Here is a 17,135-nt window from a genome sequence, read left to right as displayed (position 1 = left end):
CAGGGGGGATACTGTAGATAGTTTTCACTCAGGTCCACATATGCAAATAAGGAATTGAAAGTGACGTTAAGTGATTGGATAGTTACAGAAAGTGGTTACTGTTGCGTTGTAGTGGAGCTCTATATAAGCAGGCTGGCTGAACCCTTCAGTTCAGTTCTGTTCTGGCCTGTGAATAAACTGTCTGAAGAATCGCTGTGCCATCTGATATGTTCACCCACAACTTAACACATAGGAATTCATTCATTATTATTTTTCAAAATATAGTCCGACCCCCCACAAGGTCTGAGGACAGTGGACCAGCCCTCTGTTGAAAAAGTTTGCTGACTCCTGTTCTAATCTGTTTTAGTAGCCTAAATTTTGTATGTTTTAAGTAGGGTTGTGAAATAAGTTAATAATAATAATAATAATAATAATAATAATAATAATAATAATAATAATATTTTGATAAATATCATGTTTATAAATATTGTATCATAAATATCACAAACCATTTTTACCTGCCAGCAGAAGGACAACAAGGAGGGAAGGAGCTAGCTGAGTTTCCCCAGGCAGGGAGTCTGGGAGCAGCCACCGAGAAGGCCCTCTCCTGCGTCCCCTGAGAGGGTGGCACATAGTGTTGTCCTTCTGTGATACTCACCACATCACCCGTGATCTGCTTAGAGCCTTGCTTCTTCTTGGCTGACTTCCCCTTCCCCTTCCTGGAGCCGGCCACTTGCTGGCTCACCAGCTCGACCCCGTCCCGGAGGAGCAGGTCAGACAGCTCCTTCAACAGCGCCAGCTGCAAGTTGAAACAAAGAGGCGCAACAGGCTAGATCTCATGAAGCAACCAAGAGAAGAGACTGGTGTGGGCATCCTGCCGAGACAATACGGCCCAAATTCTGGAGCTCCTCTCTGTCTTCCCTTTTCCCCTTGCGCTATTGGCAGGCTATTATTTTTTATTAATTTTTTTTATTCCCCACCCCACCCCATTCTTTATAATCACACTTTCATCCAGGGATGTCGAATAACTTACAGAAAAATCATTCAGTCAAAAATCTAACAATAACATGCCTCAAAATCCTCCTCCTATTAGTTATACATAACAGTATATACTTTTGTCCCTACTCATTTATCCTAATTTTTTTCCACTTCCTCCTTTAATTCCTCCCCCCAAAACTTGTTCTCTCTTCAAATCTTTAACCATATGCACAGATTATTCATTCTAATTTGGATGCTTGGGTTGGCTTCCCCCCCCCCCGTGCTATCCAATTCCTATAACTTGTCCATTTATTCAAAATCTTTTGACATTTGTTTTCCCGTGTATCTTCTGTCATTACCTGTTCAAATATATCAGATTGTAGATATGGCAGGCTATTGAAAAGACACAGTAAGCCCTCAACTTTTGTGGGGGTTACATTCCTAAAGCCAAAATTGTGAATGACACCTTCAGTTCCATGATGGAAGGAAGGTAAGAGATAACTGTAAGAAAACGGCGTGAGGAGTTTAGTGGATCTACTTAGCTGTTTAGAAAAATAGTTATACGTTGGTACCTTGTCGGAATACAAACGTTTCAGTTTTCGAATGTCAAAAACACGAAAGTGAATGCTTCCGTTTTTGAACGCCCCATGCCAACTGCCCATTGCGCCTCAGTTGTTGAATATTTTGAAAGTCAAACAGTCTTCTGGAATGGATTACGTTCGACAACCGAGGTACAATGATAGATAGATAGATAGATAGATAAAAGTAAAGGGACCCCTGACCATTAGGTCCAGTCGTGGCCGACTTTGGGGTTGCGGCGCTCATCTGGCTTTATTGGCCGAGGGAGCTGGTGTACAGCTTCCGGGCAGTGGCGTAGCGTGGGTTGTCAGCACCCGGGGCAAGGCAAGTAATTTGTGCCCCCTAACCCGTGGATTTGCGCCCCCTAACCCGTGGATTTGCCCTAACCCCAGATGTTGCGCCCGGTGCAGCCGGGCCCCCCCTGCACCCCCCACGCTACGCCACTGCTTCCGGGTCATGTGGCCAGCATGACTAAGCCACTTCTGGCGAACCAGAGCAGCGCACAGAAATGCCGTTTACCTTCCCCCCGGAGTGGTACCTATTTATATACTTGCACTTTGGCGTGCTTTCGAACTGCTAGGTTGGCAGGAGCAGGGACCGAGAAACGGGAGCTCATCCCGTTATGGGGATTCGAACCGCCGACCTTCTGATCGGCAAGTCCTAGGCTCTGTGGTTTAACCCACAGCGCCACCCGCGTCCCTAGATAGATAGATAGATGATAGATGATAGATAGATAGATAGATAGATAGATAGATAGATAGATAGATAGATAGATATAGATATATACAACAGCATCATAAAAATATGTCACAACAATATTAAAACATAAAACCAAGCAATAATTTTATTGAAAATTTAAAAGCAAGTTAAAAATAAAAAATAACTTTAAAAATAAAATTCCTCTCGGTACACAGTTCCCCAGACTTAATTTCCATAACCTTAATTCCAGCATCAGTTTTGTCTCTCTGTAGGTCATTTAGTAGGTTGCAACCTACCTTGATGCCATAAGCTTCAAAGAGTCTTTCCAGATCCTGCACTCGGAACAAATGGCAGCAGTCGTCATAAACAGGATTGTTCATCGTGTGCAATGCAAAGGCAAGAGACAGAAAAATAGTTTTCAGCTGCAGTGTCCCCATGTGGACTGTATATGCATTATAACTCAACGACACCAGGTGGTGCTGTGGAGTTCCGTTTTTGCGAATCCGATTTCTCATGCAAAGCTTACAACACGTTTAACTGGGATAGAAACACAGATTTCACAACACTTTGAAGTGCTATAAAATTAAAACATCAGACATCCCAAGAGAGAGAAAAGAAGGATTTTTTTGTACACAGCAACAGCAGCAGAAAGGATGCTTGGTTGCCAAGCAGTGGAAAGGAGACAGAATCCCATTAAAAGAGGGGTGGCAAGTTAAACTGCTTGAATACATGGAACTAGCGAATATGACGGAAAAGATCAGGGATAGATTGACCCCAAAGTTTAAAAAGATTTATAGGCAATATTTAAAAGAACATTATCCCCATATTAAAACTTTAGAATGCTTTGAATAACTCTCAGAATTGCATAAGGTATAAAGAACACAAATAAGATATAACACAGGTTAAGTTTGTTGAAAACAGAGGCGAGTAACAAGGAAATGAAGAACCCACAACAAGGAGGTCAGAAGTCGATGGCTGAAATATTTTTGTGTTTTCGCGTTGTACTGTTTCCTTTCCTTTCTTTTTTTGTGAGTTATGTGCTATTTTTGTTTGTTTGTTTTCACTGTGTTGATTATAAACCAATAAAGATTGAATTTGTGATAGGAATTTTATGGTCTTAGATATATGGTAATGTTCATGAGTGTACCAACCAAGCACTTACATAAACCAGCAAGGCCACCCTGGAACCATTTTGATTCCTAAACTGAGCAAATGTTTTCTCTGCAAGGTCAAACTGGAAAAGCCTCCCCATTGTCTTTTCCTTCACAAATCCTGTCTTAAGGGTACGTCTGTGTTTGAATAGGGTGTGAGCCTGTGAACTGGCCCAGGAACTAAGTATTTATCACTACAAAAGACTGGCCAGGCTCCCCAGGCAATCCAATCAAGTAACCTGCCAGACAGGAGATAAACAAGGACAGGAGAAAAACAACATTCAAATTTTCTGTTTTAGACCGCCTTTTTCTGTGATGTAGGTGTGATGTAACTGAGGGGTGGTCTTAGGTTGCACCCCTTCTGTGATGTATGTATGATGTTTCTGGGGGTGGTCTTGATCTACAGGGTGGCAATTCCAAAAGTCTTTATAAGGCCTTGCACGCCATTTTTCTGGGTCCCTCCTCTCTCCTGTGGGTGAGGGAGCACCCTGCTGCAACAGATCAACAAAGGCCAAGCCTACAGGCTGCTGTTTTGCTCCAAGTTATCCTGGTTGGTGTCTTTGTTTTTCCGTTAACAAATGAAAGAAAGAAAGAAAGAAAGAAAGAAAGAAAGAAAGAAAGAAAGAAAGAAAGAAAGAAAGAAAGAAATTTGCTTCCAGCTGCCACTGAGAAGTTTCATTTTATGCCCACCCTATCGGAGGGCTGATCAATGTGTTTCATCGTGCAAACCATCATTTGTCTGGATTTACCTTGATGTCTGTTCCTTTGCCAGGTGGCCCAGGGTCTCCCTTTGAAGAGAAGCAAAAAAACAGGTGAGTAAATGAATCTGTCAGTACAGACCCTGAAACGGAACATTCATGCAGGATCCTTTGTGACCCTGAGATCTTCTGTCGGAGAAGGGCCACAGAAACGATCAAGGAGATACAGAAAGTCCCCAGGGAGGGAAGCTTATACAATGCAGAGTTTGGTAGTTTAGATACAAGGCAAGGATAAAGGGGTCATTCCACGTCAGTTCAACGCGGGTCATGCCACCCACCGTCTCGGATTTTGATGAAACTTGGTGTACACCCTTCCCTTATGGTTGAAATAAACCCCCTTAAAATTTTCCCCTCTATCTCAAACGGTTTTAATTTTATAGCACTTCAAATTTTCATGAAATCTGTGTTTCTGTCCCTCTTGAGATCCTCAGTCTTGTGTGCATTTTAATTCTTTTCTTCATAACCAACGATCAGATCTCTTTGAAATTTTACACAGAGCTCAATAACATGATGAGGATTTCAGGAAAAAATACATCAGCACTCAAAAGATTTTATAAATGCCTTAAAAATGTATAAATGTAGTTTTTTGGTGGAAAAATGAGGTTCAGAAAACCTAAATTTTCAGCATGAGAGCACGATGGAATCAAAAGTTTTTGATGGTGGAAATTATTGCAGAGACATGCTCTTTCTCAACAAAGAATAAAATTTATGGGTCTCTTATGTCTTCTAACAATATTTTAGAATTTGAAGTGCTATAAAATTAAAACCGCTTGAGATAAAGGGGAAAAATTTAAGGGGGTTTCTTTCAACCATAAGGGAAGGGTGTACACCAAGTTTCATCAAAATCTGAGATGGTTGGTGGTGAAACCCTTGTTTTTTGTGTTGATTTGATGTGGAACGACCCAAAGATGTATACAATAATGCGTTGTGTGAAGAAAGTGAAGGTTTTCTTTCTGTCTCATAATATGAGAACCCAATACTGCTGCGGCAGTGAAGAAGGTTGGACGATTCAGGACAAAGAAAATAAAGGATTTCTTGACAAGCTGAATTCAACAGTGTAAATACATTTTGATGGATGCAATAATGGAATGCTGAATGGTTTGGGTTTTTGTAAAATATGCAAGGATTTATGATATGCAAAATGAAGCATGGAAAGAGAAGAAGGGAAGTCATTCATATTTTAAGGACGTTTAAATGTGTATTTCAAATTGTAAAATAGATAATTATATGTGTGTGTGTGTGTGTGTGTGTGTGTGTGTGTGTGTAGAACTGCCAAAAAAGAAAAAAGAAAATATAGGATTTCTTCGCACAGCACAGAGCTATACTGTGGCATTTGCTTCTGCAAGATACAAGAATGGCAACCAACCAACTCAGAAGAAAGCGGGTTGCACAAATTCATGATACAGCCTTCGAGCTTGTTAATGTTTTAAACATGCATTTATTGTATTTTAAATATTATTGTTTTTATCAGCTGGGTGTTTGCCAACCTGGGCTCCTTTGGGAAGAAGGGTGGGATATAAAGTTAACCAATAATTACAAGAACGTAAGAAGGGGATAGAAACATAATGATGAATAAGTATTTGAAGACTGGACAAATGCTAGAACATTAGCAGTGGCAAAGTTTTTACTGGTGGTCGCAAGAATCAATGATCCCTATCTTTAAGTCTGAACAAAATGCTTGTTTAACCTGGAGGTAGGCTGTCTGAATTGTGCATTGCTTTGTAACGATTTGTTGGGTCTCTGAACCGTAATAAAGATTGATTGATTGAATAATAATAAATCAAGTTTTCCTGGGTCATGTGGCCAGCATGACTAAGCCGCTTCTGGCGAAACAGAGCAGTGCACAGAAATACCGTTTACCTTCTCGCCGAAGCGGTACCTATTTATCTACTTGCACTTTGACATGCTTTCGAACTGCTAGGCTGGCAGGAGCAGGGACCGAGCGACGGGAGCTCACCCCATCGTGGGGATTTGAACCGCCAACCTTCTGATCGGCAAGCTCAAGAGGCTCTGTGGTTTAGACCACAGCACCACCCGAGTCCCTAACGCTAGTTAGGAAGGATATTAATAAACAATATATTCCCTCTCCTGCCACCCTGAACATTCCCACAGGCCTGAGCACTTGCAATTCCCATTAGCTGCCTCTGAGATGGTGTGAATTATCATCTACATGCTACGCCCAGCATCACTGAGAAACATCAGGAAAGGTCTGTGGCAATCAGGTCTTCCTTGTGGGCTTCCCCAAGATACATCTGGTTGGCCACTGTGGTTGTGATGGGTGAAATGGACCTCTGCTCTGCCCTAGCAAGCCTTTTCTTACATCCATATGTAAGGGCAGAACCCCTAGCACCACCCCACAGCAGGGTCCAGAGCCCTTGGTGTGGGTTGTCTCCTGACACCAGAGCTTTCTCAAAATTATTTTCTGTAAATAGGTTATCGTGATGCCTACATATGAAGTTGTGTGCTGGTGAACCTGGACTTTGTGTGTGGCAGGGTGCTCCTTGATAAGATTTGGACCAGGTTGCTCTTCCACAACTGGCACCACCACCAGGAACATCTGGGCGCTTCACTTCAATGTCTTCCACAACTGGCACCACCACCAGGAACATCTGGGCGCTTCGCTTCAATGTCTTCTTCTAGTTCTGCGGCAACCGCAACACGGTCGATTGAGGATGCCATGAAGTCTTCGCTTGATGGGCTCTCAAGCGAGAAGGGCGAAGAGGGAACCCATGCCTGATGGGCTTCATTTCACAGAAATCTGGCATCTGCCCCTACAGATTCCGGTGGAATGAAGGGCATCCAAGCCACGGACTGGCATTCTCGGTGGCGAGTCGTTCTGTCCAAGAAGCACTGCGGTCAGCTGGAGATCCATCTTTGGACCAGGGCCAAGGTTCCTCACTCTAGGTGGAGAACGGCAGCTAAGACCATATGCCCAGGAGATGCACAAAGGGTTTCTACACGAGCCAATGAACTTGCCCAAGTCATGCAAGACATTCAGTCATATCACTGATATTTCAGTATGGGAAAAAGTGGTACCTTCTCTCCTTTAACGGCAATGCTTCTTTCCAGAGGAAGAACCTACAATTGTCAAAGGAACATTGATAAGAACATGGGGAAGGGAGAAAGCCCCTTTCAGAGATGAGAAGCACCTCTTGTAGGTTCTTGGCCATGTTCTCCAAGCACTTCCTTCTTCTTCTTTTTTAAGGGGTGGTGGTGTAGATGGCTTTCATTCTTTTTACTAAAGGTTTCCATAATACAGTAAGATTCCGAAAACTAATGTAAATAATTTTTTTAAAAAACGAAAGCAGCTACAAAAATTACAAAAGTACAGAAAAGAGTTCTTAAAAGTAGTTCTTAGCCTTTAGCACCCACAGAAGGTGGTAGTAGTAGTAGTAGTAGTAGTAATAATAATAATAATAATAATAATAATAATAATAATAATAATAATAATAATAATAATTTAAGTTAATAAAGTAAATGAAGCCCTGTGGAACACCCTCCCTTCAGATGTGAAGGAAATAAGCAGCTATCCTATCTTTAAAAGACACCTGAAGGCAGCCCTGTTCAGGGAAGTTTTTAAAATTTAATGCTGTATTGTTTTTAACACTCGATTGGTAGCCGCCCAGAGTGGCTGGGGAAACTCAGCCAGATGGGCAGGGTATAAATACTAAATTATTTATTATTATTATTATTATTATTATTATTATTATTATTATTATTATCATCATCATCATCATCATCATTATTATTATTATCATTATTATTATTATTATCTGCCCATCTGGCCGGGCCTCCCTAGCCACTCTGGGTGGCATCCAACAGGATATTAAAAACACGATAAAACATCAGACATTAAAAATTTCCCCATACAGGGTTGCCTTCAGATGTCTTCTAAAAGTCAGATAGTTGTTTATTTCCTTGACATCTGATGGGAGGGTGTTCCACAGGCTAGACGCCACCACCAAGAGGGCCCTCTGCCTGGTTCCCTGTAACCTCACTTCTCGCAGGGAGGGAACCGCCAGAAGGCCTTTGGAGCTGGACCTCAGTGTCGGGGCAGAACAATAGGGGTGGAGACGCTCCTTCAGGTCTACTGGGCTGAGGCCGTTTAGGGCTTCCAAGGTTATTCCAAGGTCACTGGGAACCAATGGAGGTCTCAGCTCTCACCTGGGAGTGTTGCTTTCTCCTCCTAGTTTCTCACCCCAGGAGACCAACATTTTCCGGACTCCTGCCCAGGGTCCTGCATCCACTATCTACCACCCCCATGAGTATACAATCCCTGGGCCTTAATAAAGTCCTCGACTGGAGCAAATCTCCCCAGTTAGCCTGGCTTTTTATCTGTGCCATGTTTGCCAAGCAAGGAGACACCATCTCTTTCTTCCCATCTCACACTATTTCCCCAGGAGAACAAGCATTACTCACGGTCTTTCCAGGAGTTCCAGGAGGCCCAGGCTGTCCCTGCAGAAACACAAGACGCTGACATGGAAACCACCAGCACCACCACCACCCAAGATATGAATGCAGAAGAAGAAGAAGAGAAGAGTTTGGATTTGATATCCCGCCTTTCACTCACTTTAAGGAGTCTCAAAGCGGCTAACAATCTCCTTTCCCTTCCTCCCCCACAACAAACACTCTGTGAGGTGAGTGGGGCTGAGAGACTTCAGAGAAGTGTGACTGGCCCAAGGTCACCCAGCAGCTGCATGTGGAGGAGCGGAGATGCGAACCCGGTTCCCCAGATTACGAGACTACCGCTCTTAACCACTACACCACACTGGCTCTCCCACAGAAGGCTAGCCCACTTGAAAAGGTGCCTTTGATGGCTTTCATACAAGGCTAACAAGGAGAATTTGCAAACCTACGGATTCGCCCTTGTCTCCTTTCTCCCCGTTGGCTCCCTAGGAGGTGGAGGAGAAAAGCAGAATGAAAGAGGAGTCAGAGGAGCAGGTGATGAGCTGAGATACTTCACCATCTCCTTTAGAGTTGCATATGAATAATAATAATATAATAATTTATTATTTATACCCCGCTCATCTGGCTGGGCTTTCCCAGCCACTCTGGGCAGCATTCACCAAGATATTAAAATACAGTGGTACCTCGGGTTACAGACGCTTCAGGTTACAGACTCCGCTAACCCAGAAATAGTACCTCGGGTTAAGAACTTTGCTTCAGGATGAGAACAGAAATCGTGCTCTGGCAGCGGGAGGCCCCATTAGCTAAACTGGTACCATAGGTTAAGAACAGTTTCAGGTTAAGAACGGACCTCCAGAACGAATTAAGTTCTTAACCAGAGGTACCACTGTACAGTAATGCGTGAAACATTAAACGCTTCCCTGAACAGGGCTGTCTTCAGATGTCTTCTAAAAGTCTGGTAGTTGTTGTTCTCTTTGACATCTGGTGGGAGGGCCTTCCACAGGGCGGGTGCCACTACCGAGAAGGCCCTCTGCCTGGTTCCCTGTAACTTGGCTTCTCGCAGGGAGGGAACCGCCAGAAGGCCCTCGGAGCTGGACCTCAGTGTCCGGGTAGAACAGAATGCTCACAATCTCCCTTGGTGTGTCAGCAGGCGTCCACAAATCCACAACTCTGTTTGCCAGGGATGAGTGCCTTGCGTGGCTTTAAAAGCCGGTCACACAAATTTATGGAGAATTATATTACTGGCAGCTACTTAGTCATAATGGCTAATGCTTTGTCTTCACAGTCAAAGGCATAGCTGTCAACTTACAGATTTGAAAATAAGGGACCAGCAGCCTCGAAAATAAGGGATCAGCAGTTCAAATAAGGGATTTTGCTATTGTAAAGAGTTACATTGGTAGGATTGACAGATGCTGTCAATCCAGCATGAGGCGGTTGCGGAGCTGCCGCAGCCGCTGAAGCACCGCCCTTCTGCATCCCTCCCCATCCCCTCCTCTTCCTCCTCCCTCAGGCCACCTCCTCAGCTGCGACCACCACTGCCACCTCCGGGCTCGTGGGCAGCGTGGGCGAGAGTCTCCCTCCCTCCCTCCCCCCCCTCTCTCGGGCGAGGTAGGGCCAATGGAACTCCTCGCGCCAGGACAACGGCGCCAGCGCGTGCTCTCTCTTGCGGCGGAGGACCCCGAGCAGCTGCTTCCCTCCCGAGCCGGGCGAGCATGAAACCCGGGAAATTTAAGGGACATTATCAATAACGGACAGCAGCGGGACACAGTGCTGGGATAAGGGAGTTTCCCACCAAGTAAGGAACGGTTGACAGCTATGGTCAAAGGTACCAGTTGAATACTAGTGGGTAGAGCGCTCTTGTAATCATGGAGAAGAACTCCCGCTGGGCTCCGGAGGCTTCTGGTGAACGCATCTTGAACGCACAGAATGCACCTTGTTTTAGAGGGGTCCGGTGTGTCCACATGGATTGCTGTTTGCCCAACCCTAGGACTGGACCTGACTTTGGATGCTGAGTTTAGCTCTAGGCAAGTACACCTCAAAGGCTCCTCTGGTCAGCTGGCCTCTCGCCCCACTGAACTCTGCACGCTGTTGCTCAGCAACAAGACTATGGCAAGAGGCCTATTCAGCCCAAGGGCCACATGCCAGGGGTGGGTGGGGCCAGAGGCAAAAGTGGGCGGAGCAATGGGGGCCACTCTTAGCTTTGCACAGAAAGCCATGCCAGAGATTTCTAAACACACACACACACGCATTTCTCCCTCCTCCATACACGAAAACAAGGGACATGACCACAGTTTAAAGGACACGTTCTAGGCGGGCAAAAGCACTTGAGAAAAGTGTGAGCACATGCAGGGCCTTGGGGGAATCCCAAAAGCCAGATAGAGGGGGCCACATGTGTCCCCACAAGGCAGAGGTTTCTCACTCCTACGTTATGTGATTTGTAGATCTTTCTTCTTCGAGGCAGGCTGTAGTGCTGAAAATATTAATATTTTGGCAACTTGCTCTCAAAAGTGCCAGAATTATTCCGACCCTCACTGCACAATCCTCGTGGTATCCAACTTACATCCTTGCCCATTTCTCCCGCCTCTCCTTTCATCCCTCGCTCTCCGGGACGTCCTGGCAGACCCAAAGGACCCTGCAGAAAAATTGAGGGGACATGAGCAATTTGGGCTCAATCCTCACTGAGTTTGCTCTGCCTGTGGGGCTGAGCTGTGGACAAGGGTCTGACTGACAGGACTGAGTGCTCCTGGGCAGACAAATCTGTGGGATGTGAAAAACAAGAGCAGTCAAGTACAACATTCCTAGAGTGAACATGTTTACACATGGGGAGGAATGTTTGTCCAGCCAGCAGGTAAACTTCCTGTTTCCTTCTGGGCTGGGACAGACTTCCTCTGCATGTGACTAGAGGTGGGCGTGGCCTCACCTGTGCAGGTAACAAAAGCATAGGACTGGCAGTCATCTCTCTATGACTACTTTCGTCGAAGAAGCAACATCTGCTTAGCCAAAGATGCTCTCTTCCAGCCAAGAGAGGACAAAGGGACTGTCTCCTTATGAGATAGTTTCCAGGTTTATGTTACTTTCCTAAGCTAAGTCTGCCTTCTGGGATCCAAATGTGAACAGAATGATGTGTGAGTAAACTCTTTTTATACATTTATAGACGACTGTGTCGTGTCTTATCTTTTATGAGGGAATAAGGGGAAAATTCCAGAACAGTTATTATAGAGGCTTTAGCGCGCCTGAGCAAACGTATCCGCTGTGAGTTTAAAAAGGGGAATGTTACTCTGCTAAATTGTGAACTTGTTTACACAAGTTGGAAAGGCTATAATCAAACAATACATCCTCTCCTGCATCCCTGAACATTCCCACAAAATCCCCATACATCAAAATACTACCTGTAGGTAAATAAAAACCTAGTGTGTCAGGGAAAGAGGATTCGCTGGGTAGCTATGGAGAGCTTGAGGTCTCAGCAGCATGCAAGTCCAGAGAGATTCCTTACCCGAATTCCTTTCTCTCCAGTCTCACCAGGAGTGCCTGCTTCCCCCTAGAAGGACAGAAGGACCGATGCTCAATGCAATACCCTCTTAGGCGCTTCAGAGCGGTAGATGCACCCCTGTAATGCCAGGAAGTGCTATTTTTCTAGAAAAAGAGGTGCTGAAACTCAACGAGCACCTGCCTTGTTCTCTTATAATGGCAACAGTACACATCTGAGAGGGGGCACTGAGTTCTGTCTGGAAAAAAGCCCTGGTATGCCCTATTAAGACATCTTACACAGACATTATGACTGAGCATTACCATGCCCTGAAAGGCCCCAGAAAACTGAGCAAAATTGTCGATGCAACTACATATGTTAGCTTAAGTCAGGACCGCAGGCCAGATCAGGCCCAATTGCCTTCAGGATCCGGCCCACAGACTGTCTGTGGATCGGCGTGGGGATTCTGTTCGTTCGGGCTGCGCCATTTCCCGCCCTGCGCCATTCAACCCCCCCATCCCTCATACACACAGCGGTGGCGCCTCCTCCCTCCCTCCCGCCCTCCTCCTGGCTTCTCCCCGCCCTGCCTAGAGGAGGAAGAGGGCTGGAGTTGTTAGAATTCCTGCTCCGTGATTGCAGTCATGGGATTTTTGTCTATCACATGAGGTGTATGTTTTGACTCCACAGAGTGGGAAGTGACGGAAACAGGATGTTTGTGTTACTGTGTTCCGTGAAGTGGGACTATTGTCCTTTGTTCTTTCTCTCTTTGCTATCTGATGCTAGAGAGAGGGGGAGCCATGTTGCAGTGCTCCATGTGTGTTTATATGTAAATAAAATAGAATAGCCAAAATGCTGAGTTGCTGAGGTCTGTCATGCAAGCTGCGAAGACTCTGCGGATCCCTAAGACTCTGCTGATTCGTTTTTGCAGAGTTTCACAGTTAGTGTCAACGAGTCGAAATGTCCATCCCTATGTTCCTTTGTCACTTAATCTGCCATGGTTACAACCTGCAGTTCCAGATTTTCATACCCATTTACCCCAAGCAAAAAGTCATTGAGGTACAGGACTACACCTGCATGTAATTGACCTCACTATCTGGAGCAGGGATGGGAGGCTGAGAGACTACAATTCCCAGCAGCCTAGGGCCAATGGTCAAGAATGATGGGAGTTTTACCGATGAAAGAAGAATGACGGATGAAATTGATGGACTATGCAGAATTAGATAAATTAACAGGAGGGGTTTGAAACCTGCGGGATCAGAGATTCTTAGAAGACTGGAGTAAATATGTGAACTATTTGAAAAGTAATGGTAATGAACAGATTACGCTAGTAGGACTGCAAGAAGTTTTGTAAGGAGGATTATTTGAAATATTGCAAGAAAGACTATGAGGAAGATGATTAGTTAATGATAATTAAGAGTAATAGGGAAATTAAGAAATGCAGAATAAGTGAGAAAGAACGAAAAATCATCAGAGGTGTTGACGGAAGTCTAAAACATTGTATAAGATAAGAAGTTATGTTATATGACTGTTGGAAATGATATGTTAAAAAAACCAATATTTTTTTTATTTCTTTTTAAAGAATGATGAGATATGTAATTCAGCAATTTATGGAGGGCACTGTGCTGGCTAGCCCTGAGCTAAATAACCACATACTTCCTCCCCTTGTCATCGGTTCAGAAATTGCAAAGTTCAGCTCCCCAGATTTGTACTTTTAGTTTCTACTTACATCTTTACCTCTTAGGCCGGGCTCCCCGGGTCTTCCAGACGGTCCTTGCTCACCTTTCTGGCCCTTTGGACCAGTTTCACCCTGAAGTAAACAACAGCCAAGATGTTGGTCTGTTTTGCCCCCCTCTCTCTCTTCTCCCCCGGCAACAGCAACCTTGTTCTGACTTGCAGAATGTGTGTGTCAGTTACTATCGGGAGTACAGTGCAGAAGGAAGAGAAGCTTAACCTTTTCCTCCTTCTTCATGGTCCTGAAAAACCCCCACCTCCTAGTTCCCCTTAGCTCCAGAGGGGGGGAAGCTCCCATTGGCACCAATGGGAGCTTTTTCCAGGTCTAGTGGTGATTTTTTCCCTCCCCTGCCCATACATTGGGTCCGTGTAGGAGTGCAAATATCCAGAGATGTAGGGATCAGATGGGATTACCATGAGGAATTATAAAATATACATCAAGCCATCGTGTCCACGATGAAAGCATTGTGTTGACTGGGTTTGATATATTGACGATAATTTCTGATTAAATCCCATAAGATTCTACATCCATGCCCTTTTCATGCCCTTTTGCCTCTGCTGCTCATTTCTCCTTGCTCTTCACAAATCACGTACATACAGTGGTACCTCGCAAGACGAATGCCTCGCAAGACAAAAAACTCGCTAGACGAAAGGGTTTTTTTGTTTTTTGAGCTGCTTCGCAAGACGATTTTCCCTATGGGCTTGCTTCGCAAGACGGAAACGTCTTGCAAGTTTGTTTCCTTTTTCTTAACACCGTTAATACAGTTGCGACTTGACTTCGAGGAGCAACTCATAGAACGCGGTGTGGTAGCCCTTTTTGAGGTTTTTAAAGACTTTGGTGATTTTTGAAGCTTTTCCAAAACTTTCCCGACACCGTGCTTCGCAAGACGAAAAAAATCGCAAGACGACAAAACTCGCGGAACGAATTAATTTCGTCTTGCGAGGCACCACTGTACTTAGACAGGCAGGCGTCCTGTGTCCTCAAGGACTGGGCAGTTTCGTCTTTGTAGTTTTCTGATTGTTAATCTTAGGATGTTAACCTTAGGGCCAGGAAACAGATCTCACATTAAGGGGATAATGGTCACTGTCCTCCTGGCCATCCTTCTTATCATGTGTACTGATTGTTTATGATCTCTGGAGTTTCTCTAGTCCTCTTGTATTTACTCTCAGATTATGTATATGCATGCTCAGAGTAGTAGTCTTTGTAGTTAAAAGAATTTCTTTTGATCTAACTTTGTCCCCACGTGGGTTTGTGAAAATGCTCAGAAGAAATCTGATTGGTTCTTACGAACACTCTGTAAAAACTTTTTTTGTGAATAAAACGGCCTGGGCTGCGGAGATCTGACGGACAGGCACAGAGAGACACGATTATACGCACCCTTCCCAGAGTCTTGCTGGTTCAATCCTCTGTGTGTATTCTTATTAATCAGGGTTCAATCCTTCCTTTACTTTGTGAACGCAACAGTCCGGATGAAAACCAGGCTGTCTCACACCTCCTTAAGGATAGGGAATAAACCCATCCAGTTCAAATTTTAAAATGAACCATGCTGGCAATCCATTTAAACCGCACACATTGCACTTAAAGGCACCTGCTACATAACTACCACTGTAGTTTGTATCTTAGTCCATGTGCTATGAAGATTAAAAGAAATACCTGCTTAGTTTCAGGCTTGTTGTCAGAGTTGGTGACATACCGTACGTGAAATTCTCTGTATAACCTGGCTAAAAAAGTATTGTTAAAAGTATTCTGCGCCTTGCTGCATCCTCACCTTTTGCCCTGGCTTCCCGGACAAGCCAACGTTTCCCTGTTAAATTTATTGAAAAGGTTGGTCAGAAATATACCACATGCACTGGCAAAACATGAATTGCAGGAAAGGCACTAACAACCAAAATGAATGAATGCCTGAAATGACCAAGATCCTAGTAGGGCTGGCCCATCCATTAGGCAGGCTGAGGCAACCACCTCAGGTGGCGAAAATGAATGCCCCTGGAGAAACAAGAGGTAGCTGTGGCGGATCTGGCAAGATCTTGCTAAAGGTAAAAGGTAAAGGGACCCTTGACCATTAGGTCCAGTTGCGGACAACTCTGGGGTTGTGGCGCTCATCTCGCTTTATTGGCCGAGGGAGCCGGCGTACAGCTTCCGGGTCATGTGGCCAGCATGACTAAGCTGCTTCTGGTGAACCAGAGCAGCGCACAGAAACACCGTTTACCTTCCCGCTGGAGCGGTACCTATTTATCTACATGCACTTTGACGTGCTTTCAAACTGCTAGGTTGGCAGGAGCAGGGACCGAGCAACGGGAGCTCACCCCATCACCGCCGACCTTCTGATCGGCAAGCTCTAGGCTCTGTGGTTTAACCCACAGCACCACCTGTGTCCTTTCAAGCCCTTCAAAATCTTGTGAGATCTCGTGGGGCTCTTGCGAGATCTCGCCAGAATGTGGAAGCCACCGCCACAGTAAGCGAGGCTTTGCCAAGGTTGGCACTGTCCCGTTTACACCCCTGGGTGCCAGGGAATACGGCTGGAATGTTGTTCCTCTAAATATCTAGCCTGCCAAACTCCCAGGACTTGCAAAGACCACAGATTGAGGTCAGTACTGAGGTGCATGGGACATTGGTTTGACTCAGTGTAAGGTAGCCTCCTCTAACTTAAGGGTACAGCTGTATTTCAGTGGCAGAGCGTCTGATCTGCATGCATCTCCCTGTCTCGAACTCTACACAGCTGGACGAACCAACATTCTGACTACTTTACATATAAGCCAGCTTCCTATGCTGTTATTCAAATGCTGATTCATTTCAAAAAATGGCAATCCTGAAAGCAAGGTTGTTTACATAAACATTATCAAATTTAAAAACCCCATAAATCAAACTATCAATTAAAATATGTATATGCACAAGGCAGTGTTTGCTCCATGTGCAAGCTAGCACAAGAAAACCCACAGACGTAGCTTTCAAATTACCATATTTTTCGCTCCATTAGACGCACTTTTTCCCTCCTAAAAAGTAAGGGGAAATGCATGTGCGTCTTATGGAGTGAATGCAGGCGGGAGGCTCTGCTCAGCGCTCCCTTTAAAGAGCTGTGTGGAGTGTGTGTACAGCTCTTGGGGACTTTTCCCCAAGGAGGGAGAAGGGCAGCCCATCAGTCCCTTCTCCCACCTCACAGAAAAGTCCCCAAGAGCCGCACACACACTAGGCTCTTTAAAGCAGATCCTCCCGCCTGCATTCACATCTGGGATGCATACAGGCTCTGCTCAGCGCTCCCTTTAAAGAGTCGCGTGGAGTGTGTGCGCGGTTCTTGGGGGCTTTTCCGCGAGGTGGGAGAAGGGACTGACGGGCTGCCCTCTGTCCCTTCCCACACCTCCCAGAAAAGCCAGCAAGAGCCGCTGCCA

At 45.1% G+C, this 17,135-nt stretch overlaps 1 protein-coding gene across 1 annotated transcript in view; it reads right to left on the bottom strand.

Moving 5' to 3' along the window:
- Positions 1-17,135, bottom strand: part of LOC114605525 (uncharacterized) — a 231,287-nt gene that overhangs the window by 105,129 nt on the left and 109,023 nt on the right. The window contains exons 44-53 of the mRNA XM_077935611.1: positions 15,518-15,553; positions 13,744-13,824; positions 12,045-12,089; positions 11,112-11,183; positions 9,001-9,036; positions 8,564-8,599; positions 7,181-7,222; positions 4,136-4,174; positions 2,532-2,567; positions 638-778 (exon numbers count right to left, since the gene is read on the bottom strand). Of these exons, the coding sequence (XP_077791737.1) occupies positions 638-778; positions 2,532-2,567; positions 4,136-4,174; positions 7,181-7,222; positions 8,564-8,599; positions 9,001-9,036; positions 11,112-11,183; positions 12,045-12,089; positions 13,744-13,824; positions 15,518-15,553 (564 nt within the window). The remainder of the gene's footprint in view (positions 1-637; positions 779-2,531; positions 2,568-4,135; positions 4,175-7,180; positions 7,223-8,563; positions 8,600-9,000; positions 9,037-11,111; positions 11,184-12,044; positions 12,090-13,743; positions 13,825-15,517; positions 15,554-17,135) is intronic.

The sequence above is a fragment of the Podarcis muralis genome, chromosome 10 (assembly GCF_964188315.1).
Source record: "Podarcis muralis chromosome 10, rPodMur119.hap1.1, whole genome shotgun sequence".
NCBI classification, from domain to species: domain Eukaryota; kingdom Metazoa; phylum Chordata; class Lepidosauria; order Squamata; family Lacertidae; genus Podarcis; species Podarcis muralis.
This window is presented reverse-complemented; position numbering and strand designations above follow the sequence as displayed.